The 21,392-nt window shown below is 49.4% G+C and overlaps 2 protein-coding genes across 4 annotated transcripts in view; both read right to left on the bottom strand.

Moving 5' to 3' along the window:
• The window catches only part of PPP1R36 (protein phosphatase 1 regulatory subunit 36), a gene marked incomplete at its 5' end in the record, with an annotated part of 69,582 nt that extends 51,525 nt beyond the window's left edge, over positions 1-18,057 (bottom strand). Inside the window, one exon of the mRNA XM_081927724.1 lies at positions 17,692-18,057. Coding sequence (XP_081783850.1) covers positions 17,692-18,057 — 366 coding nt within the window. The remainder of the gene's footprint in view (positions 1-17,691) is intronic.
• ZBTB1 (zinc finger and BTB domain containing 1) lies at positions 3,321-13,215 on the bottom strand. Of its 3 annotated transcripts, none has more exons than XM_081911371.1 (2): positions 12,563-13,215; positions 3,321-5,931 (listed from the first exon to the last, which is right to left on the bottom strand). In XM_081911371.1, the coding sequence occupies exon 2, from the start codon at positions 5,909-5,911 to the stop codon at positions 3,785-3,787; it is 2,127 nt and encodes a 708-aa protein (XP_081767497.1). In that variant the 5' UTR covers positions 5,912-5,931; positions 12,563-13,215; the 3' UTR covers positions 3,321-3,784. The 3 variants fall into 3 exon arrangements, with proteins under 3 accessions (XP_081767497.1, XP_081767499.1, XP_081767498.1); XM_081911373.1 differs by lacking the exon at positions 12,563-13,215 and adding an exon at positions 12,448-12,537; XM_081911372.1 differs by lacking the exon at positions 12,563-13,215 and adding an exon at positions 6,745-7,875.
• Positions 18,058-21,392: the final 3,335 nt, after the last annotated feature.

The raw sequence follows: 21,392 nt of genomic DNA, 5'->3' as shown, positions 1-21,392 counted from the left end.
AACCCGAGGTACCACTGTATACCATATGGCCAAAGCAGGTCTTGGTTTTTTACGGGTATAGTCCATTGATGAAAGCTGTATGAATTAGCTGATCAATACAGTTGCCTGCTACCATGGGAAGAGCCAGGCTGCTCCTGCGCCTTTAAGAGCGGGCTGAACAGGCAAAATTTATCACATCACAGGAACAGACATTATCCCATTCTAATGTCTGCAATCAAGTTGCTGTTAAAGGCACAGCTATACACAGTAGAAGCTCCCCACTTTCTCTTCTCATGGTTTACTACAGAGTCCCTTCGCTAAAAATACCCTCCAACACACCTTGTGGTGCTAAATGGGACAGGTGCCAGTTTGACTCAGGAGCAGTGGCATAGCGTGGGTTGTCAGCACCCGGGGCAAGGCAAGTAATTTGCGCCCCCTAACCCGTGGATCTAGGTAGGGACAGAGAGCTGCAACTGCGAGTGCGCCCCCCCCCCCAGATGTTGCGCCCGGTGCGGCTGGCCCCCTGCACCCACCACGCTACGCCACTGCTCAGGAGGACCTCTGGTTGCCAACCCCTGCTAGGTATAAGACCGGAACAAATTGCAGCATAGAGCACATATTATGGCCTGTTACATTCTCTCAGGGGACGTGGGTGGCGCTGTGGGTTAAACCACGGAGCCTAGGACCTGCCGATCAGAAGGTCGGCGGTTTGAATCCCCACAACGGGGTGAGCTCCCGTTGCTCAGTCCCTGCTCCGGCCAGCCTAGCAGTTCGAAAGCACGCCAGTGCAAGTAGATAAATAGGTACCGCTCTGGCGGGAAGGTAAACGGCGTTTCCATGCGCTGCTCTGGTTTGCCAGAAACGGCTTAGTCATGCTGGCCACATGACCTGGAAGCTGTACACCGGCTCCCTCAGCCAATAAAGCGAGAAGAGTGCTGCAACCCCAGAGTCAGCCATGACTGGACCTAATGGTCAGGGGTCCCTTTACCTTACATTCTCTCAAGAGCTCCTAGTGCTTGCAACAGTAAGCAAGAGGCCTCTGAAATCCGCAATGGGCCCAGTTTGGCTTGCTGACCCGACCCACAAGGCCTGCTGACCCAACCCACAAGTGTCAGCAAATACTGTTGAGCATTATGGAACCCATCTCAGAGGCCCAGTTCACTCGCTCACTTAACTTGGCTGGCCAGTGCCTTCATATGGCAGAAAAACAGGTGCGTCCTCTGCCCTGCACCAGTCAGGCAACATCATGGACACAGCACAATAGGGATGACCACCAACTACAGACTTCAGATCCCACAAAGGTGTTGGCAACTGGACAGGTTTATTAATGTGGGTTTCATGCAGCTCCCTAGCTTAATACAGCTCCCTGGCATCCTCCTAGTTCAAGGTGAGAGAGGGAGTGATTTGGAGACTGTATTGTGTCTAAGGAGACAGCACACTGCTAATTAACTGTCCCTGAACATAGTGTACACGACGCCCAGTTAGTGCAGCTCTTGTCCCTTAAGAAACAATGGGCGACTGGTTATCCACTAGGGGGCATGAAGGATTTGCTGCAGAGAGGAGAGAGGCTCACACCTTCCTATATCATGTGAAAGTAGTAAATTGAGGATTAAACCTGTGTCATTTGTACCATTATTATTGTTGAGAAGCGCAGTTTTAAATAAGGGGTCATTCTGTATCTTCCATCCATTCAAGCAAGAGGTATTATGAGAATTCAAGCGTACATGTCGGGGGGGGGGGACAGTCAATGAGGGTGCAAAACAGGTGCGGGGCTTGGCCATGGGAGAAGGGTGTGGTCAAGGGCCAAATTAGAGAGGCTTGCAGGGCGGTACTTGGCCCCTTGCCCTGCAGTTCCTGTCTTAAATGAAGGAACAACCTGCCACAGGATCTGAGTTTGCAATCTTCAAACCACCCAGCATCTATTTCTGTTCCAACAGAAGCATGCATGTTTTAGATTAGTCACCAGGCAGAGCTCATACATCAACCGAAACCATTCTAAATGGTGAATGGTTGGAAACAATACAAGCTTCTGTAGCATGTGAAAATCAAAGACGGCTTGTAGTCTTTTTGCAACTTGGGAGACAAAGAAAACTTTCCCACTAACTAGAGCTCTGCCTCCGTTCATATCTGTAGTCTTTGCACAGTAAGACATAGGATATTAAACTGAGGGTGGTGTTGTGTATGGTAGTTACATTTTCCACTTTTCGCACAGATAATTTTGGCCCTCATTAAGTAGACATTGCACCATAGATCTGGGACAAGCATCTTGGGGTATCCTCCTTATTGGGCTGTCCATTCCTCCCACACTTCACCACCAGTTTTTCCTGTTATTTTTAATGAAGAATTGGTACTGTGGTAGCCATTAATTGAGGTTTTGGTTAATACAGTACAGCAGCAGCAGCAGCAGCAGCAATAGTAGTATTTATACCCCGCCCATCTGGCTAGGTCTCCCCAGTCACCCTGGGCGGCTTCTAGGGCATATAAAAACATAATAAAAAGTCAAAAGATTAAAAACTTCCCAATACAGGGCTGGCTTTAGCTGTCGTCTAAAAGTTGTGTAGTTCTTGATCTCCTTGATGGGAGGGCATTCCACAGGAAGGCCACCAGTGCTGTGAAGGCCCTCTGCCTGGTTCACTTCTCGCAGTCAGGGAACTGCCGGAAGACCCTTGGAGGTGGACCTCAGAGGAGTTGTTGTCCAAAGCATGGCAAGTAGCAAGGGTGTGGAAGACTGTTTTAGAGTATATCCTGGATGTTTTACAATGTGCATATGCTGCAACAACCTGATGTTTCTGTTGCAGCATGTCTGCACAGCAGAGAATTCCTGTGGATGTGCAGTACTCTCATTTCGCCCCAAGATAGTATTGCAGAATGAACTAAAGTCACCCAAAGTGCTCTGGATCATGAGATTTAAATATCAAACAAGATGTCTGTGATAGCCAGTATATACATTAAGTTATAAACCCAATAGGTTTTGCTCAGTGTACTCACTGGACTTAATAGTCCACCTTAGTAACATTAATTTCACTTGGTCTACTCTTGAGTAAAACATAGCTGACTACCACTCAATAGGTACAGTCCAACACAGCCCATTGATTTCAACAGGCTTAAGCATGTTTATGCTATGTGTTGGGTTGTGGCCAGTGGATATTTCTTCCCAATCCCTGCGCATATTAAACATTATGCAGTCTCGGTTTTCACATGAAGGTTTACTCCCCATATGGGACAGCTGCATATTTGTGCATTGCAGGAGGTTGGACTAGATGATTCTCAGGGTCCCTTCCAACTGTACAATTCTTCGATTCTATGCACATGGAAATAGAAAAGGAGACAGCTTACATTGATGGAACTGAGAAGCTGTTTAATAGAAGCCGGTGATTCAGGTAATACTACAGTGTGCTTTTGAAGTCTAGAGTTTAAAAATAATGATTTGATTCATCTACTTAAGAAAGCAGGGAAGAAAACACAGAAACAGAACTTAACATGAGGCAAGAATAAAAATGCAATAATTAAACATTTGGTGCTTTTTATGAACTTTAATACCCTAACAGTGCAATTCCATAACTACTTACCTAGAAGAAAGTCCCATTAAGTTCACTGGGGCTTACTTCCAGGTAAGTGAGCATAGAATTGCAGCCTAAATGAAGAAGCGCATGATTTAAAGGTTCTTTTAAACAAACAAACAAACAAAGAAAACCAGAACATTTCAAAACAGGCCATTTAATTCTTTTTAAAATGTATGATTGTTTGCTATGCTTTGGTGTTCCACTTGCTTTTGTTTTAGTTCTTGCCAATAAGCATTATGCATTCATGTTCTTTTCAAATGTTTGGCATTATAGTGAGATCTCATATCTTTCCTCAGATTAAATTTGGCGCCACATACGCCACATGTATAGAGGTGAACATCCATGTGCTGCTCGAGTTGTTCATTATTTGGGAAAATCTGAAAGCAGACCTGGCATATTGTCTCTCCAGCTGACAGGTGGGATATCATGTGCCGGACATGATCGTGCTTCCGGAAGTTTCCTTGGTCACAAATGGAGCAGACATACCTAGCCATGCCCTTGTGCATGTCGTTGTGAAGGCGCAACTGGCGCTCTCTTAGGAACTGCTTGCCGCATGTCTGACAAGCAAACTGTTTTTCCTTGGTGTGCACCGTATAGTGTTCCCGTAAGTGGCAACGCTGATAAAAGCCCTTACCGCAAAGATTGCAGAAATGTTTGCGTCGATGGTCTCTTTCATTCTCTTCCATCATGGCATTCTTGAACAGATCTTGATCCAGGCAGCTGGACATGTGCTCAACCACCAAATTCTCCGTCTCAAAACGCAAGCCGCAGTTAGGGCACCGGAAAGGGCAAGCTGAATCCCTGTAGAGCTGTTTCTTCGGAAAACTGTTCATCTGGAAATGGCCGTCTCCAAACTCGTCCAGCATCTCCACGTACATCATCTCCTGGATTTCAGATTGCTCCTCGGGGCTTTCTTCCAAGTCAATTTTCTCCTCCATGTTCCTTAAGCCATTGGTGGTCAAGTCTTGGGGCTCCCCGCAAGACTGCGCATGATCCTGCAACTGGCGCCCTTTCACCAATATCTGGCCACATTTCCCACACGCACATATGTTTTCTATGTGCTTGGACAAGTAATGCGAAGAGAGGTCTTCCTCAGTGATTGTCTGCCCGCACAGTTCACAGGACGCATTTTCTGGGCCCTCCTCGACGGCACTGACTTTACTGTTAAGGACCCTGGCGCTTCTAAAATATTTCCTGGCCTCCTCATCAATAGGCATGTGGGGTTTTAAGAAAGCTTTCCTAACACGCCTGTTTTCACTGACCTCTTCCTCAATGTAGTACCTGTAAACCGGGTCATCATCATCCAGGTCGTCATTGTCAGTGGAATCGTTGCCGTCGGTCACCTTAATAATGTTAAACTCTTTCAGGTCGTCGATGGGGTTGTCCTCTGGCTCCACCTTGACAATGATCCTTTTCCTCTCCATGGCTCGACTCCGCTGTTTGCCCAGCGCCTCCAGTGAAACGCTAGTGCCTTTCCCGCTAGTTACATTCGACGCTGGGGAGGATGACCCATCCGTCGCTTGGCTTGCCTCTGCTTTGAATTCGTCCAGCTGCGGAGATGGGGTTTTAAGGGCGGAGTCTCTCTCGCCGCCGTCTTTCTTATCGGCCCCATAATACCTGGTGTTCTGATAGGAGTGCCTGTTTGTGCAGGACATGATGTGCTCGTCCAGCAGCCGCTCGCAGCTGAAACTGAAGCCGCAGCCGTCGCAGGTGAAGCTCCTCCCAAAGCGGCGCGATATGGACACTCGGTCTTTGGCGCCAGAGGCCTTGCGCACAACACTCCCTTTGCAGCTCTCCAACGGCTGCTCGGATAAGCTGCTCAGCCGCAGAGCTTCGTCGCTGACCTCCCTGCCCTGGGATGTGCTCACCGTCGAACTTGGAGGTTCAGCACCGCACCTGCTCACTTCACTCCCGCTTCGGGCCAGCGTCTCTTCGTACATCCGCACGCCAAAGACCATTTTGCTATTTTGGGTGCTGGAAGCGGAAGAGGAGCACCGCAAACCCGAGGAGTTTGTGTCCTGTATGTCTTCCAGACATTCCGGCACGTTGTACAGCTGCAGCGAGTTCATGGCCACCTTGAACTGCTCAAAGTTGTTGGGGGCCGTTGCGATTTTCCCCAGATACATGAACTGCAAAATGAGATCAAAGCACTCGGCGGTGATCTTCATGTTGCTGAGGTTTAGTTGCGCCGTGCTGTGCTGCTGGCTCATGAAAAACATCCTGAAATAAGAGCTGCAGGCGGCAAGGACAGCTTTGTGCGCCTGGAAGTAGATGTCGTCAATCGCAATGCAGCAGTCGCAGAGAAAACCCCACTCTCTTTGGTTGTTGAGCTGCTGGAGGACATAGCTGCTGTGGCTGGTCCTTGCCATCTTGCGCCAGAATCACGGCCCTGTGCAAACAAGAGGGAAAGGGAGGAGGAGAGAAAAAACATATATACAGCTATCAGCTAAGTTTTGACAACTGAAAGAAGAGCCCCACTACCTCATGATCCGAACCAAGTGATGGCCAACAACATGGTACCCTTCTAATGCTTCTGTTGGACTCCATCTCCCATCAGCCCCAGCCAGCATGGCAAATGGCCTGGGATGATGGGAGTTGTAGTCCAGCAAAAATATTTGAGGGCACCATGCTGGTTATCTTTGCCCTAACTGATTACCATACTAGCCACGGATGAATGCATTTTGATATGCTTCTGGAGCCAAATAAGAGGCACAGGAGACCTCAGGGAATCTGTGTTGTAAGTGTATGTGTGCTGGGGTTACTCACTGGCTTCCCTGCCTCTACCCAGGGTAATAAAAGTCTGAAGGAATGGTGCTGGAACCAAGCAGGCCTGCATCTGTGCCTACGCGGGGCCCACGTGTATGCTAACTTGGGTTCCACGACAGAAAGGTGGGATATAAAAGAAGATTAAATAAATAAAAAATACTCGCAGGGGCTGGAGAGGGTAGGCTGTGATCCTAGAATTCCTAGGTGGGAGAAAAAGCTTCATTGAAATCAACGTGACTTAAGAGGCTGGTGACACATCGCACATGCCGTGTGAAAAGTATCCATGCCTAGTGGAGCTCAGCTTGTTGAGATTTCCTCCTGAAGGCTGGCGGCGCAGGATTTCAAGCTGCCGCACAGAGAAGCAGGAGCGTGCGCTCAGGTCTCACAAGGCCTCACAGGGAAGCAGATGCTTCTTTGGCACAGCTCAGCAACTAACCTTTCCAATGAGTTGGGAGGGGTATGTTCCAGGGAAAATTAGCCCCTGAAAGATAATGAGAGATAAAGAGAAGAAGAAAAAGTGGCCAGCAGCTCCTGCTTTCTTGCATGTTTGCCTCCCCCCCCCCCCCGCAGGTTTTCTCTAGCTGGCTCCTGCAAGTCTTCAGTAGTCTTACAAGGCAAGATTTGTGGTCTACGTGTATGGGTAATGCACAGGTCCCCAGCTTTTCTGGACCTGGGGGATGATTTTGAAACCTTAGAAAACATCATGGACACTGCGGCAAAACAGCTGAGTGATTTAAATCAGCCTTTTTTTCTTATTAATGTCAGTCGTCTAAGTGAAATCCATCCATCCTCCCAGCCACCGCCGATATGTAATTAAAATCAAATCAGGAGGGGCAGAGCACGAAGCAGAAGGTCCAGGGGCAATGTGGTGTCTAAAAGCACAATGCTGCAGGACCCTAGGAATAACAACTTGCCAGGCACGTATTTCCAAGGAATTGTGTTCAGAATTACAGAAAAAGGGTATTATGTGCCATAGCAGGAACTGGAGTAAAGCAGGCAAGGTATTATGCTCTGCTAATTATGCAAGTCAAAAAGACCCGGTTTCTAGTATTTGTGTGGCCGGTCCAATCCCAAGGCCTCATCCTGGTCACCAGTCAAAGGACAGGAGCTGATGGGCTTCCATTAATATACACCCTCTAGACTAGAGAAACAGGGGGCACTTCCTGAGCAGTAAAGTTGTGGTGAAACGCTTGCCCCAATGCAGCCCAGGGCAGGTGTGCTCACCTACTGAAAAAGCACATTGCAGAGATTTGTAGCCATCCTGTTTTTCTTGCTAAGCGGGCTTGCATTTTGGTTTTAATGACTTCATATCATTGCCGCTCCCCTGTCATGTGACAAAAAAGTACTGAGTAAAGCTGTGAGGGCTTTAAAAGGATGGGTGGGGGCACTCAATTCTCCATGGTGGAATCTCCAAACTGTGCTGTATGATATTTAGGACGATGGTTAATTCAGCTCTGCACATTGCAGAAAGGCCCCATGTGCTGCATTTGCAGTGCACACAATATGTTTCAGCTTCTGTTAACAGCAGACACTTGGAAATGTGATTTGGCTTTGCTGCTTTGCTGCGAAATGCTATGGGGTCATTCAACCACTCCCATACTTGGGGGGTGGGGTCAATAACATTATAGTACTGTAGAGGCAGAGAATGATGCAAACTGAGCTAGTACCTGCCCATCCAAATCACCCAGAGTCTGTGCGTCTGTGTAAAAGGGGGGGGGGGAATTGCCCCTTCCCATAGCAACTTACTGCACATTCATTTGTCCATTATGGAACTGAACCAGAAGCAACAGATGCTACTGTCTAAACAAGACCCTAGTTTAGGGTGCATCTAGCAATCATGGGTGACCATTACCCCAAAGGCACATTCCTCTACTACAGTGATGGCCAAACATGGCCCTCCAGCTGTTTTGGGACTACAATTCCCATTATCCCTGACCACTGGTCCTGTTAGCTAGGGATGATGGGAGCTGTAGTCCCAAAACAGCTGGAGGGCCAAGTTTGGCCATCACTGCTCTACTATCTTCCGAGACATATGGATGTCAACAACCACCAACATATTTTGTCCTTGTTTGGGACTGTGGTGAAAACGAATCCATGCCTCATTTAGGATTTTCCCATTCTCTGTGCCTGTTTGACCATGCAGGAACTATTTAAAAACCCATTGCTCATCTTAGGACATATTAGAAAGAGTTTGCTGAAACCATCATGGGCTGCAAACAGCAAAGAACTGCTTTCTAAGGGCTCATGGAAAAATACCAATTTCTTTAAGGAAATCCCTAAGCATAGCAAGGCAATCCCAAGTGTCCTAGCAGCTTGCTTCTCCCTCTTCACGTTCACAGGACCATGCTCTGCTTTCCCCCTTTCACGTGTGTCCTCCTCACCTTCCCCTTGCAGAGCTAACCATGGTAAGCAAAACACACAGGTTTGTAGCCATGAATAGAACTTGGTTAGAATTAAGAAGAATGCACATGTCATGTTCACTCTGATCATGCAAAGAAGAACAAATTTACTTGAGGGGGCAGGGAAAGAGAATATGATCATGGTGGGGTGTTCCTAATTGTGTTTAGAAGGGGCAATTTTACTTCTGCGTTGTGGTCCTTAGCCCTTTTTGCTAAAGAAAACCATTTGCCAGTTTTCACATTCCCCCAACCCAAGCTCTGCCAAACAAACATGCAAGGAGTTTGTTACTGAGAAGCTGGAGCTCCACCGTACCACAACGCGATCTCTCCATAGTCTCCAAAAATAGGCAGGCTTGCTGCCAAAAGTGGGACAGAGCTACGGCAAATATGCTGGATTCCTAATAATGAGAGAGATGTTGCAGTTGCAAAACAGGACTGCTAAGAAGGGCCTTTTATGAGGCCTTGCAAATGGATCCACAGAGGTTACAAGTCTGCATATAAATATCATTATTATTATTATTGTTATTATTTGCCACGCGATGCAGAAATAGGTGATTTACAAAAGGAATGCCTATAGAGTCAAAAGCATAGCAATCATCACTATACCAGCACTAGCAAGAAGAATTAAAAGAAAGGAGCAGGAATTATAGAATCACAGAATGGTACAGTTGGAAGGGGCCCAGAGAATCATCTAGTCCAGAGGTCCTCCAGATGTTTCTGGACTACAACATCCATCAGCCCCAAACAGCACAGCCAGTGATTGGGGGTGATGGAAGGTGTAGTCCAAGAACATCTGGAGGGCCACAGGTTGTGCACCGGATAGTCCAACGACCTGCAGGGCAAGAATCTCAACTAAAGCATCCATGACAGATGCCCATCCAACCTCTGCTTTAAAAGCTCCAAGGATAGAGTCCATATGGATGCTTCTAGATTTAAAAGCTTTAAAAGCTCCAAGGAGAGAGTCCATATGGATGCCTCTATGTGACAAGCAGGTCGTTCATCTGCTTGGCATGCAGAAGGTTCCAGGTTCAGTCCCCAGCATCTCCAGGTAGGATTGGGAGAGCTACTCCATCAGAAACCCTGGACAGCTGCTGCTGCCAGCCAGTGTTGACAAAAGTGAGCCCAACAGACCTGTGGCCTGACTTTGTATAAAACAGCAGTTTCTGATGCATACTCAGCATTCATCCAGTTTGCAAAAGCTTTCCTCTTGGGCAGCAGGGAGATGGTTCTCTAGCCTCAGGAAACCAGGTGCCAGTTCACATACGTCAACAGCAGCCCAACATATGGAGCAAATTGCCACCATCCTTTAGAGCAATGAATGCAACACGATGGCGATCTTTTTACGCAACCTTGCTTCTAGGGGGTGGTAGCAAACAGTGTTTCCTTTTTTTGCAAACATCCGTATCCCAATCTTCCTCCAAAGAGTTCAGAGCGGCTTTTCATGGCGGTTGCCTCATTTCATTCTCCCAAGAAGGCAGGCAGGAAACAGAGGGAGGGAGAAGGACAGGAAGACAGATGAGCAGGGAAACCGCTCAGTGGAGCTTCATGGCTGAGTGGGGATATGACCAGGGTTTCCTGCAGCCAAAACAAGCTCTCTTCCAAACTGCATACTTATCTCTCCCCTGCCTTCTTTTATCTCTAGCCTGAGTTAACTGCAGTCAAAGACTTATGACTTCAGGTATGCCTTTTTAGTGAGATACCAATGGCTTCCTATACATTGGAAAATCCTAAGCTGCAATTGTTCATAAGGCATATTCTTCTATGAGATGTGCAAGAGAAACAGTGCCATCACTTTTACAGTTTATTTACACACACACACACACTTGCAGGATAGTGTATTATCACAACAACCCTGTAAGGAAGGTTAGGCTAAAGAAGACTGAATGGAACTTGCAGCAGAGCCTTCAGTAAGGCTGTCCCTGAACAGCATTCCTATTGAGATAAAACAGGTCCCCACTATCTGTATTTTCCAAAAACAAACGAAGACATTTTTGTTGTTGTTTCAACAAGCTTTCCCAGATGAATGAGAAAAGTATCTGCCTTAGGTGTTCATTTTGTACCTTTACCATTTGATTTCGTGCTGTTTTGAAAACGGTTTCTAGCTGTTCCTATGGTGGTGTCTGTCAAACTCCTCTAGACATATTTTAAAAGGGTATTCCTATATCAATGAATGAAGAATAATTATTAAGATACAATAATGGCCCAAGGGCAACCAGGAAGCTTCGTAACTCAATGGGAAGATGAACCCAGGTCTCTGTGAGGTGCAACCAACAAGGCACTTTAGCTGCATGTTGCTCATCCATTCCCACACAAAATCTCCCGTTTATGTCTAGGGATCATAGAATCACAGAACTGTAGAGTTGGAAGGGACCCTGAGGGTCCTCTAGTCCAATCCCCTGCAATGCAGGCATTTCAACTGAAGCATCCCCAATATCTGTTTAAACACCTCCAATGAAGGAGAGTCCACAACCTCCTGAGTAGTGCGTAGCATTTATACAGTGTGCAAAGCACTCAGCAGGTGTTCCTGTCTTGTAATCTTTAAAACACATTGAGGGATCTGTGAAGGGGGGTTAAGAGGTGGGTGAGTGTAACAACGGACTGAGGCTAACAGGCTAAAAGCTACATATAACGAGTTTGTGGCTGGGGCCAGAGTCTAATCACAGACGTCCTGATTTGCAGCTCAGGCTTTTAGGGCCAAAGGAGACACGGAAGATCCCTGGTCAGATTTCCAGAAAGTTCAAAAGCAGCTGCCAGGGAGGCACTGATCTCAATCAGGGCAGTAGCAAGAGGGAGCCTGTGCGCGTTTAACTCTTCCCTTCCACACTGCTTTCCTCGTCTAAAGCATGGGTAGGCAAACTACGGCCCAGGTTCCGGATCCAGTCCAATCACCTTCTAAATCTGGCCCACGGACAGTCCGGGAATCAGCGTGTTTTTACATGAGAAGAATGTGTCCTTTTATTTAAAATGCATCTCTGGGTTATTTGTGGGGCATAGGAATTCGTTCATCCCCCCCCCCAAAAAAAATATAGTCCGGCCCCCCACAAGGTCTGAGGGACAATGGACCGGCCCCCTGCTGAAAATGTTTGCTGACCCCTGGTCTAAAGCATTCCTCCAAAGGTGCGAAGAAAAAGAAAAACGCAGGTTCCTGTATCTGCAAGCTGGATGTCTGGGGGCAAGGCATTTTGATCAGGAACGCAAGGCGGGGAGGAAAGGACTGCTGCCCCATGCCAAACCAACTCTTCCTCCCCTCCCACCCCACAGTTGCTTTTACATCCTTACAGACAAACAAGACCCATGGGAAGATCAAAACACCTGCATCGTGCCCTGCCAATGACCACAATGCTACAGGCAGCTCAGCATCCCTCCTCAACGCAGGATGCATCAATCTACATCCACACAACATCTCAAACCTCCAAGAGGGCAGCCTCTCCGGAGTGTGTCAGAAGAAGAGAAAATGAGGAGCTCTGGGTGGGTGGCTCAGGACAACATGCCTCTTGCCACAGGTGCTGGCAGGGCTTGAGGAATCACGAAAGGATGCAAGGAACTGGATTATACCAAGACAGACCATCGGTTTGGCAGCAGTTCTCAACCTGTGGGTCCCCAAATGTTGTTGGACTACAACTCCCATCATCCCTGCGCTCTGGCCTTGCTAGCTAGGGGTGATGGGAGTTGTAATTCAACAACATCTGGGGACCAACAGGTTGCAACAGGCTGGTCTAGAGCATTGTGTATACACTGACCAGCATCAGCTCTTCAAGCAGGAGTCTCTCTCCCGGTCCTGAATTTGGGATCTACGTCATGCAAAGTTGACGGATGCTCTGCCGCTGCGCCCTTCCCCGATCTGAGCCACCAAACCTGCCCAATTCCTGCAGCTTCGCTTCGTCCAACTCGCTTCCTAAACTTGGTTATCACCATCCTTTCCACATCCTTCCGACATCCTCCTAACAACCGTGAGCCAGGCGTAGCTGCGGCGGCGCTCCTTCCCCGACCACGATGAGCGCGAGGCTTCTGTTATAAATAAATAAACTTGAAATAAACTGCAAAGGGGGCGGAGAGAGGGGCCTTAACGCATGAAACGCAGCAGAGGCGAGCGATGTCTCCAAGCCAAGGAAGACTCGCGGCATCTCCTCCTGTTTTGCCTTCTGCAGGAGTGGTTGCCTAAGCAGCGAGAGCTCCAGTTCACATGCCGCTCATGACATCACCGGCTATATTGGTTTGCAACAAACAGTCCGACGGAGCAGCAATGGGCAAAAGCACGATTGCACGCACACACAAAATGTGGTGAGAAAGCATGCAGGGCGGAACAGATTCCGCCTCTGAGAAACTTAACAGGGAGATGCAAAGCGGTCTTCACGCAAGTTATCTATCAGCCGGGCAGGCACACGCTGGCTTCCTGCTTCTGCTACTTGTCCTCCATTCTCATCCGCCCACCTCTCCGCCCACTAATGCAAGAAGAGCATTTCTTTGAAATGAAGAAGAAGAAGAAATTCCGCCACGGTTTTTGCACAATTCCCTAAGCGTCACGGCTCCGGCTGGCTGAATGCACTAAGGCAGCACTGAGAGAGGTTTCCCAGGCTTGTGTTGCCCGGGAGGGACAAAAACAAAACAAAACAAATATTAGTTGGTTGGAGGCCAACTAACAGAATGTTTCTGAACAAATTAAGCCAAGAGTAATTCTGCAAAGAGAGCGAGAGAGAGAGATACCGATTCTCTGTAACTAGGGAGGAGGCCTGAGTAACTTTCGAGAGGAATGCCATTCCCAAACTTCTGAGCCGCAAGATTAAGGAGGGGAAAAACATTTCATTCTTGCAGCCAAAAAAAGTGGTTTGCTTTTTCGGCAGGGGCGGCGTGGCGGGGAACCTGCTGAGGCTTCCCCCTCAGCTGCAGAGGCCTGGAGCCCCCTGGTTTCTTCCCCGTAGCTCAGGGACAGAGGTTCAGTCCCTGGCGTCTCCTGATAGGGCTGGAAGAAAGATCTTGCTTGAAATCCTGGAGAGCCATTGCCAGCCACTGTAGATGATATTGATCTTCCCAAGTTACTAGTCCAGCGTGTTTCATGCCCACCTCGCTGAAGGCATTTTAAAACATTGAGAACTGGCTACCAAAGTCCCTTCTGTGCAAATTAAGGTACAGTGGTGCCTCGCAAGACGAAAAGAATCCGTTCCGCGATTCTCTTCGTCTAGCGGTTTTTTCGTCTTGCGAAGCAAGCCCATTGACAGCTTAGCGGATTAGCGCTACAGCTGTCAAGCGGCTTCCAGCGATCAGCTGTTAAGCGGCTTATCAGCGGAACAGCTGATAAGCGGCTTAGCGGCTTAAGAAAAGGGCGGAAAAAGCGGAAAAAAACCGCGGGGGGGATGCAAGATTTTTTTCGTCTTGTGAAGCAACCCCATAGGGGAATTCGTTTTACGAAGCGCCTCCAAAACGGAAAACCCTTTCGTCTAGCGGGTTTTTCGTCTTGCGAGGCGTTCGTCTTGCGGGGCACCACTGTACATCTATACCCCGCTTTTCCTCCAAGGAGCTCAAGATGGCCTGCTTGGTTCTTTTTCATCCCCATCCCCCGCCACTACGACAACCCTGCGAGGTAGGTTAGGCTGAGAAACAGTGCCTGCGCCAAAGTCGCCCCGTGAGCTTCATGTCCGAGTGTGGATTTGAACCCCGGTCTCCCAGGTCCTAGCCTGCCTGCCATTCTAATCACTACACCACCCCGGCTTGTCTTTGTCCCCGTGTTGCTAAGTGCAGCCTGAAACCTACGCAGCACCCAGGAGAGCTGATCCAATTATCAGAGCAAGGTGGTGCATGTCTGCACTGCTTGCAATCCTATTAGGCACGGGAGCAAGAACCACTGCACTCAGGGGTAGTGAGCAGACATGCAAGAATTGCACTGCAAGACCAATCTCTCCTCCTGGGCTGCACTTGAGATGGAGCGCAGTGGAATCTGACCAAATGCAGGTTTTTGTGGCTTAAGAATCAAGGCAGCTTTTCTCTCCCCCAACCCCATGGCTGTGTTCCAACATCAAGCCTGACCAAGAGCCCTGGACAACTCAAAAGCTGGCTCTTTATTCTGCGCTATCTCAGCTGGTCTTACTAAAGGTCTGACCCAACTGTGCAAGGCTTCCTTAGATTCCAAGGATCGGTTCTCCCAATTGGGAGGAGACAGGAAATAATGCATGGGAAAATCGACCACAATGCAGGGGGTGCAGTTGCCTTGTTAGCGTCACGTTCCAGATAATTACTTTAACCATAGATGAATGGAGTCTGGTAACGTTGGATTTATTGGTTCGGTGGTACACTTTTAGCATGCAAAAGTGTCCTGGGTCAATCCCAGGCATCTCCAGACAGAGCAGGGCAGCACTCCTGCTTCAAACCCCAGACAGTTGCTGCCACTAAGTGTAGACAATACTAAGCTAGGTGGACCAATGGTCTGGCTCTGTAGGAGGAAGCTTCCTATGACCCTAAGATTTCTCACAATGTCGGATTCTGCTCCTGCATTGTTGAGAATAAGACCATGAAAAAGCTTCCTTGTCTGGTCACCTGCAGAAAACTCCTGCTCACCACAGGCGACCAAGCCAGCGCAATACTATTCTGAACAAGGGGTCTGTGAAAAAGACATGGATGGGCACAGGAAGTCACGTTATGGCATATTTGACTATCCATCGAAATAGCCGAGAACTGTTTTTAACCGGTGATGTTAGGGAAGAATTGATCCCTTGTTAGAAACTCCAATATATAATCTAGGTGCTCCTTAAACCAGGGTTACCGTCACCAAACGGAATGCCTAGTTGCCATTTTGTGGGCAGACAGCTCGAAAGTCATAATTTTCAATATGACTTTTTGGTTCCTGAAACTCTTTCTGATTGTGCAGATAAAATTTAGCAGATAGACTTCCACAGGATGGGTATTAGTGTTTGCAAATCGGGATCCAAGGATCCCCAGGGATGCAACCCCAGATGTTGGAGACGTCAGGTGCCATCCTGGCACCTGGGCATCTTCAGTTGGTCGCAGGTGGCCAATAGCCAGGTGCAAAACGTGCCTGACAAATTCTGAGTACTGGATTGAACCGGAGACTTTCAGCATGTGTTCCACTACTAAAGTATGAGGCTTTAGTATAAGAGCACGCCTGGAAGAAGGGGTGTCCTTTCCAGAGTGCCCCTTTTTCAGAGGTTGGTGACACTTGAGAACAGGTTTTATACATAATAATAATAATAATAATAATAATAATAATAATAATAATAATAATTTATTATTTATACCCCGTCCATCTGGCTGGGTTACCCCAGCCACTCTGGGTGGCTTTCAACAGAATATTAAAATACAATAGTCTATTAAACATTAAAAGCTTCCCTAAATAGGGCTGCCTTCAGATGTCTTCTAAAAGTCTGGTAGTTATTTTTCTCTTTGACATCTGGTGGGAAGGCATTCCACAGGGCGGGTGCCACCACCAAGAAGGCCCTCTGCCTGGTTCCCTGTAACTTGGCTTCTCGCAGCGAGGGAACCGCCAGAAAGCCCTCGGCGCTGGACCTCAGTGTCAGGGCAGAACGATGGGGGTGGAGACGATTCTGAACTTCCTACTTTGCACCGCTGCCATAAGAACATTTAAAAGCCAAACCAAACCTAAGTTATCTTTAACAACTGATAAGCCTCAGCAGCCCCTGGGCTTGACAGTTTCACTGGAGAGTGAAGCAAATTTGGAAGAAACGGAGCGTGGGGTAGAGCAGAAACATACCTATAAATTTACAACCACAAATCTCAGCGCAGTTTGGAGCAAAGTTCGAAGCAAGCAGTTCACAGCAGAGTATCCTAAAGGGCCATGGTTTTTAAGGTAGGCCATATTCAAAGCCTGGATAGCTTGGTTGGTTAGAGCATGGTGCTGATAATGCCAAGGTTGCAGCCTCAATCCCCACATGGAACAGCTGCATATTCCTGCATTGCCGGGGGTTGGCCTAGATGATCCTCAGGATCCCTTCCAACTCTATAATTCAATGATTCCAAGAGCAGGAAAAAAACTGTGACTTGTGAGCCACAGGCATCGCACATTCGCCAAAGCAGGAAAGAGTCTAGATTTGGGGGGGTCCTGCCTTCGGCAACATCTGACGCCTTGCCCCAGCCCTTGGCCTGCCTTCCCAAAACCAGGTAAGCCAGGATCTGGGCATTGGGAAGGAGGTGCCCATCTTCCCATAACCTAGTTCGCATTTTCCCAGCTTGGGGAAGAAGGTAGGAGGGCTCTAGGGTCTTGCCAGAGCCCCATGCCTCCTTCTTTGGGAAGACAGCATGAGGGCTGGGGGAAGGTGTCAAATTTTAGCTTCGTCACCCACCACCCGGTCTGGGGTTCGTGTCCAAGTACTTCTGCGGCCCACTTGGTATGAAAAGTTAGACAGCCCATTCTAGCGCCGGACGAAATGCCCGTGGGACCTCGGCTTTAAGAGAGCAGTTGGATCTCCCGGATCCACGGCACCGCCTCGATCTCCCGCGCCGCTCCCGATCCCCGGACTCAAGTTTTGCCGGCCGTCCGCGCAGCAGAAGGAGCTGCGCCGCCAGGGGCGCCCTGCCGCCTCGCCTCTCGCCCTCCCCTCTCCCCGAAGGAGAGCGCCGATGGCGGCGCAGGGCGCAAGCCACATGGCTCCAGCGGGGCAGGGCGGGGAAGCAGCTCCAGAGGCCTCGGCCGGGAAAGCCCGATGCAGCCAAGGCCGGGCGCGCCAGCTAGCGCCGCCTTTCCCTCTCCGGAGCGCGCGCAGGGAGAGGGAGACGATGCCGGAACCAGCCTCTCCAACCCCGGGCGCACGCAGGGGCGCACGCTTCTCCGCCGGCGATCGGGCGCTGCCCTTCCGCGATCGGCTTCCCCCAGGCCGGAGGCCTCGGCCCGGCTGCAGCGCGCCTCTCTCCGCGCGCCCGGGCGCTGCGCCACCCAGGGAGGCTCTCTCCTCCCGCGGCCTGCGCAAGCTCTACCCGGGGAAGCGAGCGTCTTGGCGCCGTGGTTGCGCCCCACTTACCCGAGGCCGATGCAGGCGTGCGGGGGGTGGGATCCGGGAGGACGAGGCAGGGGCTCGAGGGGTGGCCAGCTGCTCTCCCGGCGCCGCGGCCGCCTCCTCCGGCTGCAGCAACAAAGGACTTCCGCCCCCGGCCGCGCCTGCTGCTGCTGCTGCTGCTTCCCTTGCTGCCGCCCCTGCTCTGGTGCAGCAGAAGCAGCTCCGGCTCCGCCGCGACCGCACGGAGCCGCCGGACCCCTCCCCCCGGCTGGCGGCCAGCGAGCGGCGCCGGGCCCTGCTGGCGGCGGCGGGTGCGGCCAGGGCGCAGCGGTCGCCCCCCCCTCCCGCCGCATCTTCCTTCTCCGTGTTATCCTGCACGGCCCCATTCATTCCCCGGCTTTGGTGGGTTGGGGGGTCCTCCGCCGGAATGCCCCAGACCAGAGTGTCAGTGTCAGGCTGGGCAAGGGGTGGGGGACAGGCCTTCAAAGGCACCCCGCTCCCTAGCCAGGGTGGATCTGCTATTAGAATTGTAGAGCTGGAAGGGACCCCAAAGGGCATTTAATCCAACTCCCTGTGTTGCAGGAATGATGCACCTTAAACTTCAGGGCCCCTAATCCTGGAGGGGCCCAGAAGCCATTTTTGGTCCACATTGCTTTAAAAAAAGGGGGGTGCTCTAGTAGACTCAATTTCATCATTCTATGATGCATCTCCTTAATTTTTATCCCCTCCCCATAACCCGAAAACAATAAGGCATAGGAATTCTTAATTTGCATCCCTGACCTTGACTGGTGAGATACTCTAGTACAGCAATTTTAATCAAAATCTGAGACATAGCAGTTAATTATTTTTTTGAAAGTGGTGATCTGTTGTGGAGCAACCCCTTTAAAGAAGATAACAGGGGTTACCCATACCTTGTTACTGTTTGCAAAAGGGTCCCCATAACTGTTCAAGCTTCAGCCCCCCCCAATGTAGGTTTGCCACTGCCCCTAGCTGGGGTTGAATTGACTGGCGAGCTTTTTGTGGGTGGGGTGTTGGTAACAAGAATTACCAACTTACTTTGGCCCATTTTGGCTTGTTTGAATTTTAGAGGCAGTGCCGCTCACTCCAGCCACTTCTCCCTACCACCAACGCCTGCTTAGAGCCTGACAAGTAATCTCTCGGTTGCCTTTGCCTGGCTTTTGTGCCTCAGACAGGATGTCTAGTGTAATGAGATACTTCTGGACTACAATTCCTATCATCCTTGATTCCTGGCCATCCTGACCGGGGAGGATGGGAGTTAGGTGGATGGTATAACAGTATACCATTACACACATACACCCAGTGCTCTTTGGATGAAGAGTGGTATATAAATTTAATTTGAAAATGCATAAATAATATTATTATGGGGATTGTAAGAGATTGTGGAAGTGACAGATGGCGAACTCTTAGTAAAGGTAAAGGAACCCCTGACCATTAGGTCCAGTCGTGACCGACTCTGGGGTTGCAGCGCTCATCTTGCTTTACTGGCTGAAGGAGCCGGCATACAGCTTCCAGGTCATGTGGCCAGCATGACTAAGCCGCTTCTGGCGAACCAGAGCAGCGCACGGAAACGCCGTTTACCTTCCCGCTGGAGCGGTACCTATTTATCTACTTGCACTTTGACGTGCTTTCGAACTGCTAGGTGGGCAGGAGCAGGGACCGAGCAACGGGAGCTCACCCTGTCGCGGGGATTCAAACCTCCGACCTTCTGATTGGCAAGTCCTAGACTCTGTGGTTTAACTCACAGTGCCACCCGCGTCCCTAAAACTCTTGATGCTGACTTATTCTCTGTGCCTTAGGAATGTAGGAAGCTGCCTTATCCCAAATCAGACCAGTGGACCAAGTTTTGCCCGCACTGACTGGTAGCGCCGCTCCAGGGTTGCGGGCGAGGGAACATTCCCAGCCCTCCCTAGAGATGCCAGGGTTTTGTACCCGGGACCCCTGAGTGTGTGCCTGTTCCCTTGGGTTCCTCAACGGGAGAAAGTTGGGGCGGTATGTGGAAATGTACTAATAAAAAAAAAAAATAGTGTGAAAATATTCAAGGAGAGCAAAACGATGCCTGCAGACCTTCCAGGAAGAGCAATGCTGCTTTCAGATGGATATTTTTGTGCATGACGTATTCAAATAGCGAAGTCATGCTCCAAATGTGCAGCCCTTTGGAGCCAAAATAGCACCACCCGCAAGGGGAGGTGTCGGCAGATGTGTGTGGTGGGGGAACCCAAGGTTTCCAGAAGTAGATGAAATATTTTTGTGGGGGGAACCGAGACCACCAAAACCTGAGCGCTCATCTTGGAATGCTGGGTGACGGTTGTGGAAGGGGACATGTTGTGGAGGGGAAATGGAACTGGCTGTCTGAAACCCGCGTGATAACATTTTAATCTTTATTTTTGCAGTTCCCTTTTGCACATCCAACTTCTGAGCTTCCTCTTGTTATACTCCAGGGGTCAGCAACCTTTTTTAGCCGTGGGCCAGTCCACCGTCCCTCAGACCATGTGGTGGGCCGGACTATATTTTGGGGGGAAAATATGAATGAATTCCTATGCCCCACAAATAACCCAGAAATGCATTTTAAATAAAAGGACACATTCTTCTCATGTAAAAACACACTGATTCCCAGACCATCCGCAGGCCGGATTAAGAAGGCGATTGGGCCGGATTCAGCCCCCGGGCCTTAGATTGCCTACCCGTTATAGTCTATCAAAACAGCAGCTCCGGCCTTTTTATGGTTTGACCAAAGAAATGTTGCTGGCTGCAGACCACCACCTTGTGTGTACGATAGCTCTGCTGGTTAGAGCGTGGTGCTGAGGATGCTGAGGTTGCAGGTTTGATCCCCGTACGGGACAGCTGCATATTCCTGCATTGCAGGTTTGGACTTACGATGATCCTGAGGGTCCCTTCCAGCTCTAAGATTCTATGCCTGCTTCTGAGTCTCTTCTAGAGAGCCAGTGTGGTGTAGTGGTTAAGAGCGGTGGACTCGTAATCTGGGGAACCGGGTTCGCGTCTCCGCTCCTCCACATGCAGCTGCTGTCAGTATATGGAAACATCACTGCTGCAGACAGCCAGTTTCTTGACATGATGCGCTTATCTGTGGGAAAGAAGAATTTCCCAGGACGTTCACAGGCTGGATACGTCTTTGTGAAGAGTGTAACTTGAAACCTTCTGACTGCACATGTTCAGGAAGTTTGTCAGACTTGCTGGAAGAACTGAACTGAAAGGACGTGTTTTTCTCTAGCGCTGTAATGTCAGAAATAAACATTATGTAAATAGATTTCTGACTTATTTTCTTTCCCCTGTGGAAGCAGGAGGAGGGAGGGGTTGTGCATATTACCCACGCTTGGGAAAATGTCGCCTATCAAAATCTCCCTGGTCTGTCTGGATATCAGCCAGAGGAGATTACGGGTATGCAAGCTCCAAGGACAGTGAGAGAGGCCAGCCTCTATGGAGGGGGCTTGCAAAACAACAAGTGGTAGCAGAGGATGGTTTCGATCCATCGACCTCTGCTGGGTGACCTTGGGCCAGTCACACTTCTCTGAAGTCTCTCAGCCCCACTCACTTCACAGAGTGTTTGTTGTGGGGGAGGAAGGGAAAGGAGAATGTTAGCCGCTCGGAGACTCCTTAGGGTAGTGATAAAGCGGGATATCAAATCCAAACTCTTCTTCTTCTTCTATGCATGTAGTAAAGCTGCAGCATCTAGCTCAGTGCATGAC

The sequence above is a fragment of the Podarcis melisellensis genome (assembly GCF_964234715.1).
Source record: "Podarcis melisellensis genome assembly, chromosome: 1".
Lineage (NCBI taxonomy): Eukaryota > Metazoa > Chordata > Lepidosauria > Squamata > Lacertidae > Podarcis > Podarcis melisellensis.
The sequence above is the reverse complement of the archived record's forward strand: the minus strand, read 5'-3'. Positions and strand labels throughout refer to the sequence as shown.

What these genes read in the sequence shown, in the direction of transcription:
- ZBTB1 (XM_081911371.1), bottom strand. Translation starts at nt 5,911, where the DNA reads ATGGCAAGGACCAGCCACAGCAGCTATGTCCTCCAGCAGCTCAACAAC.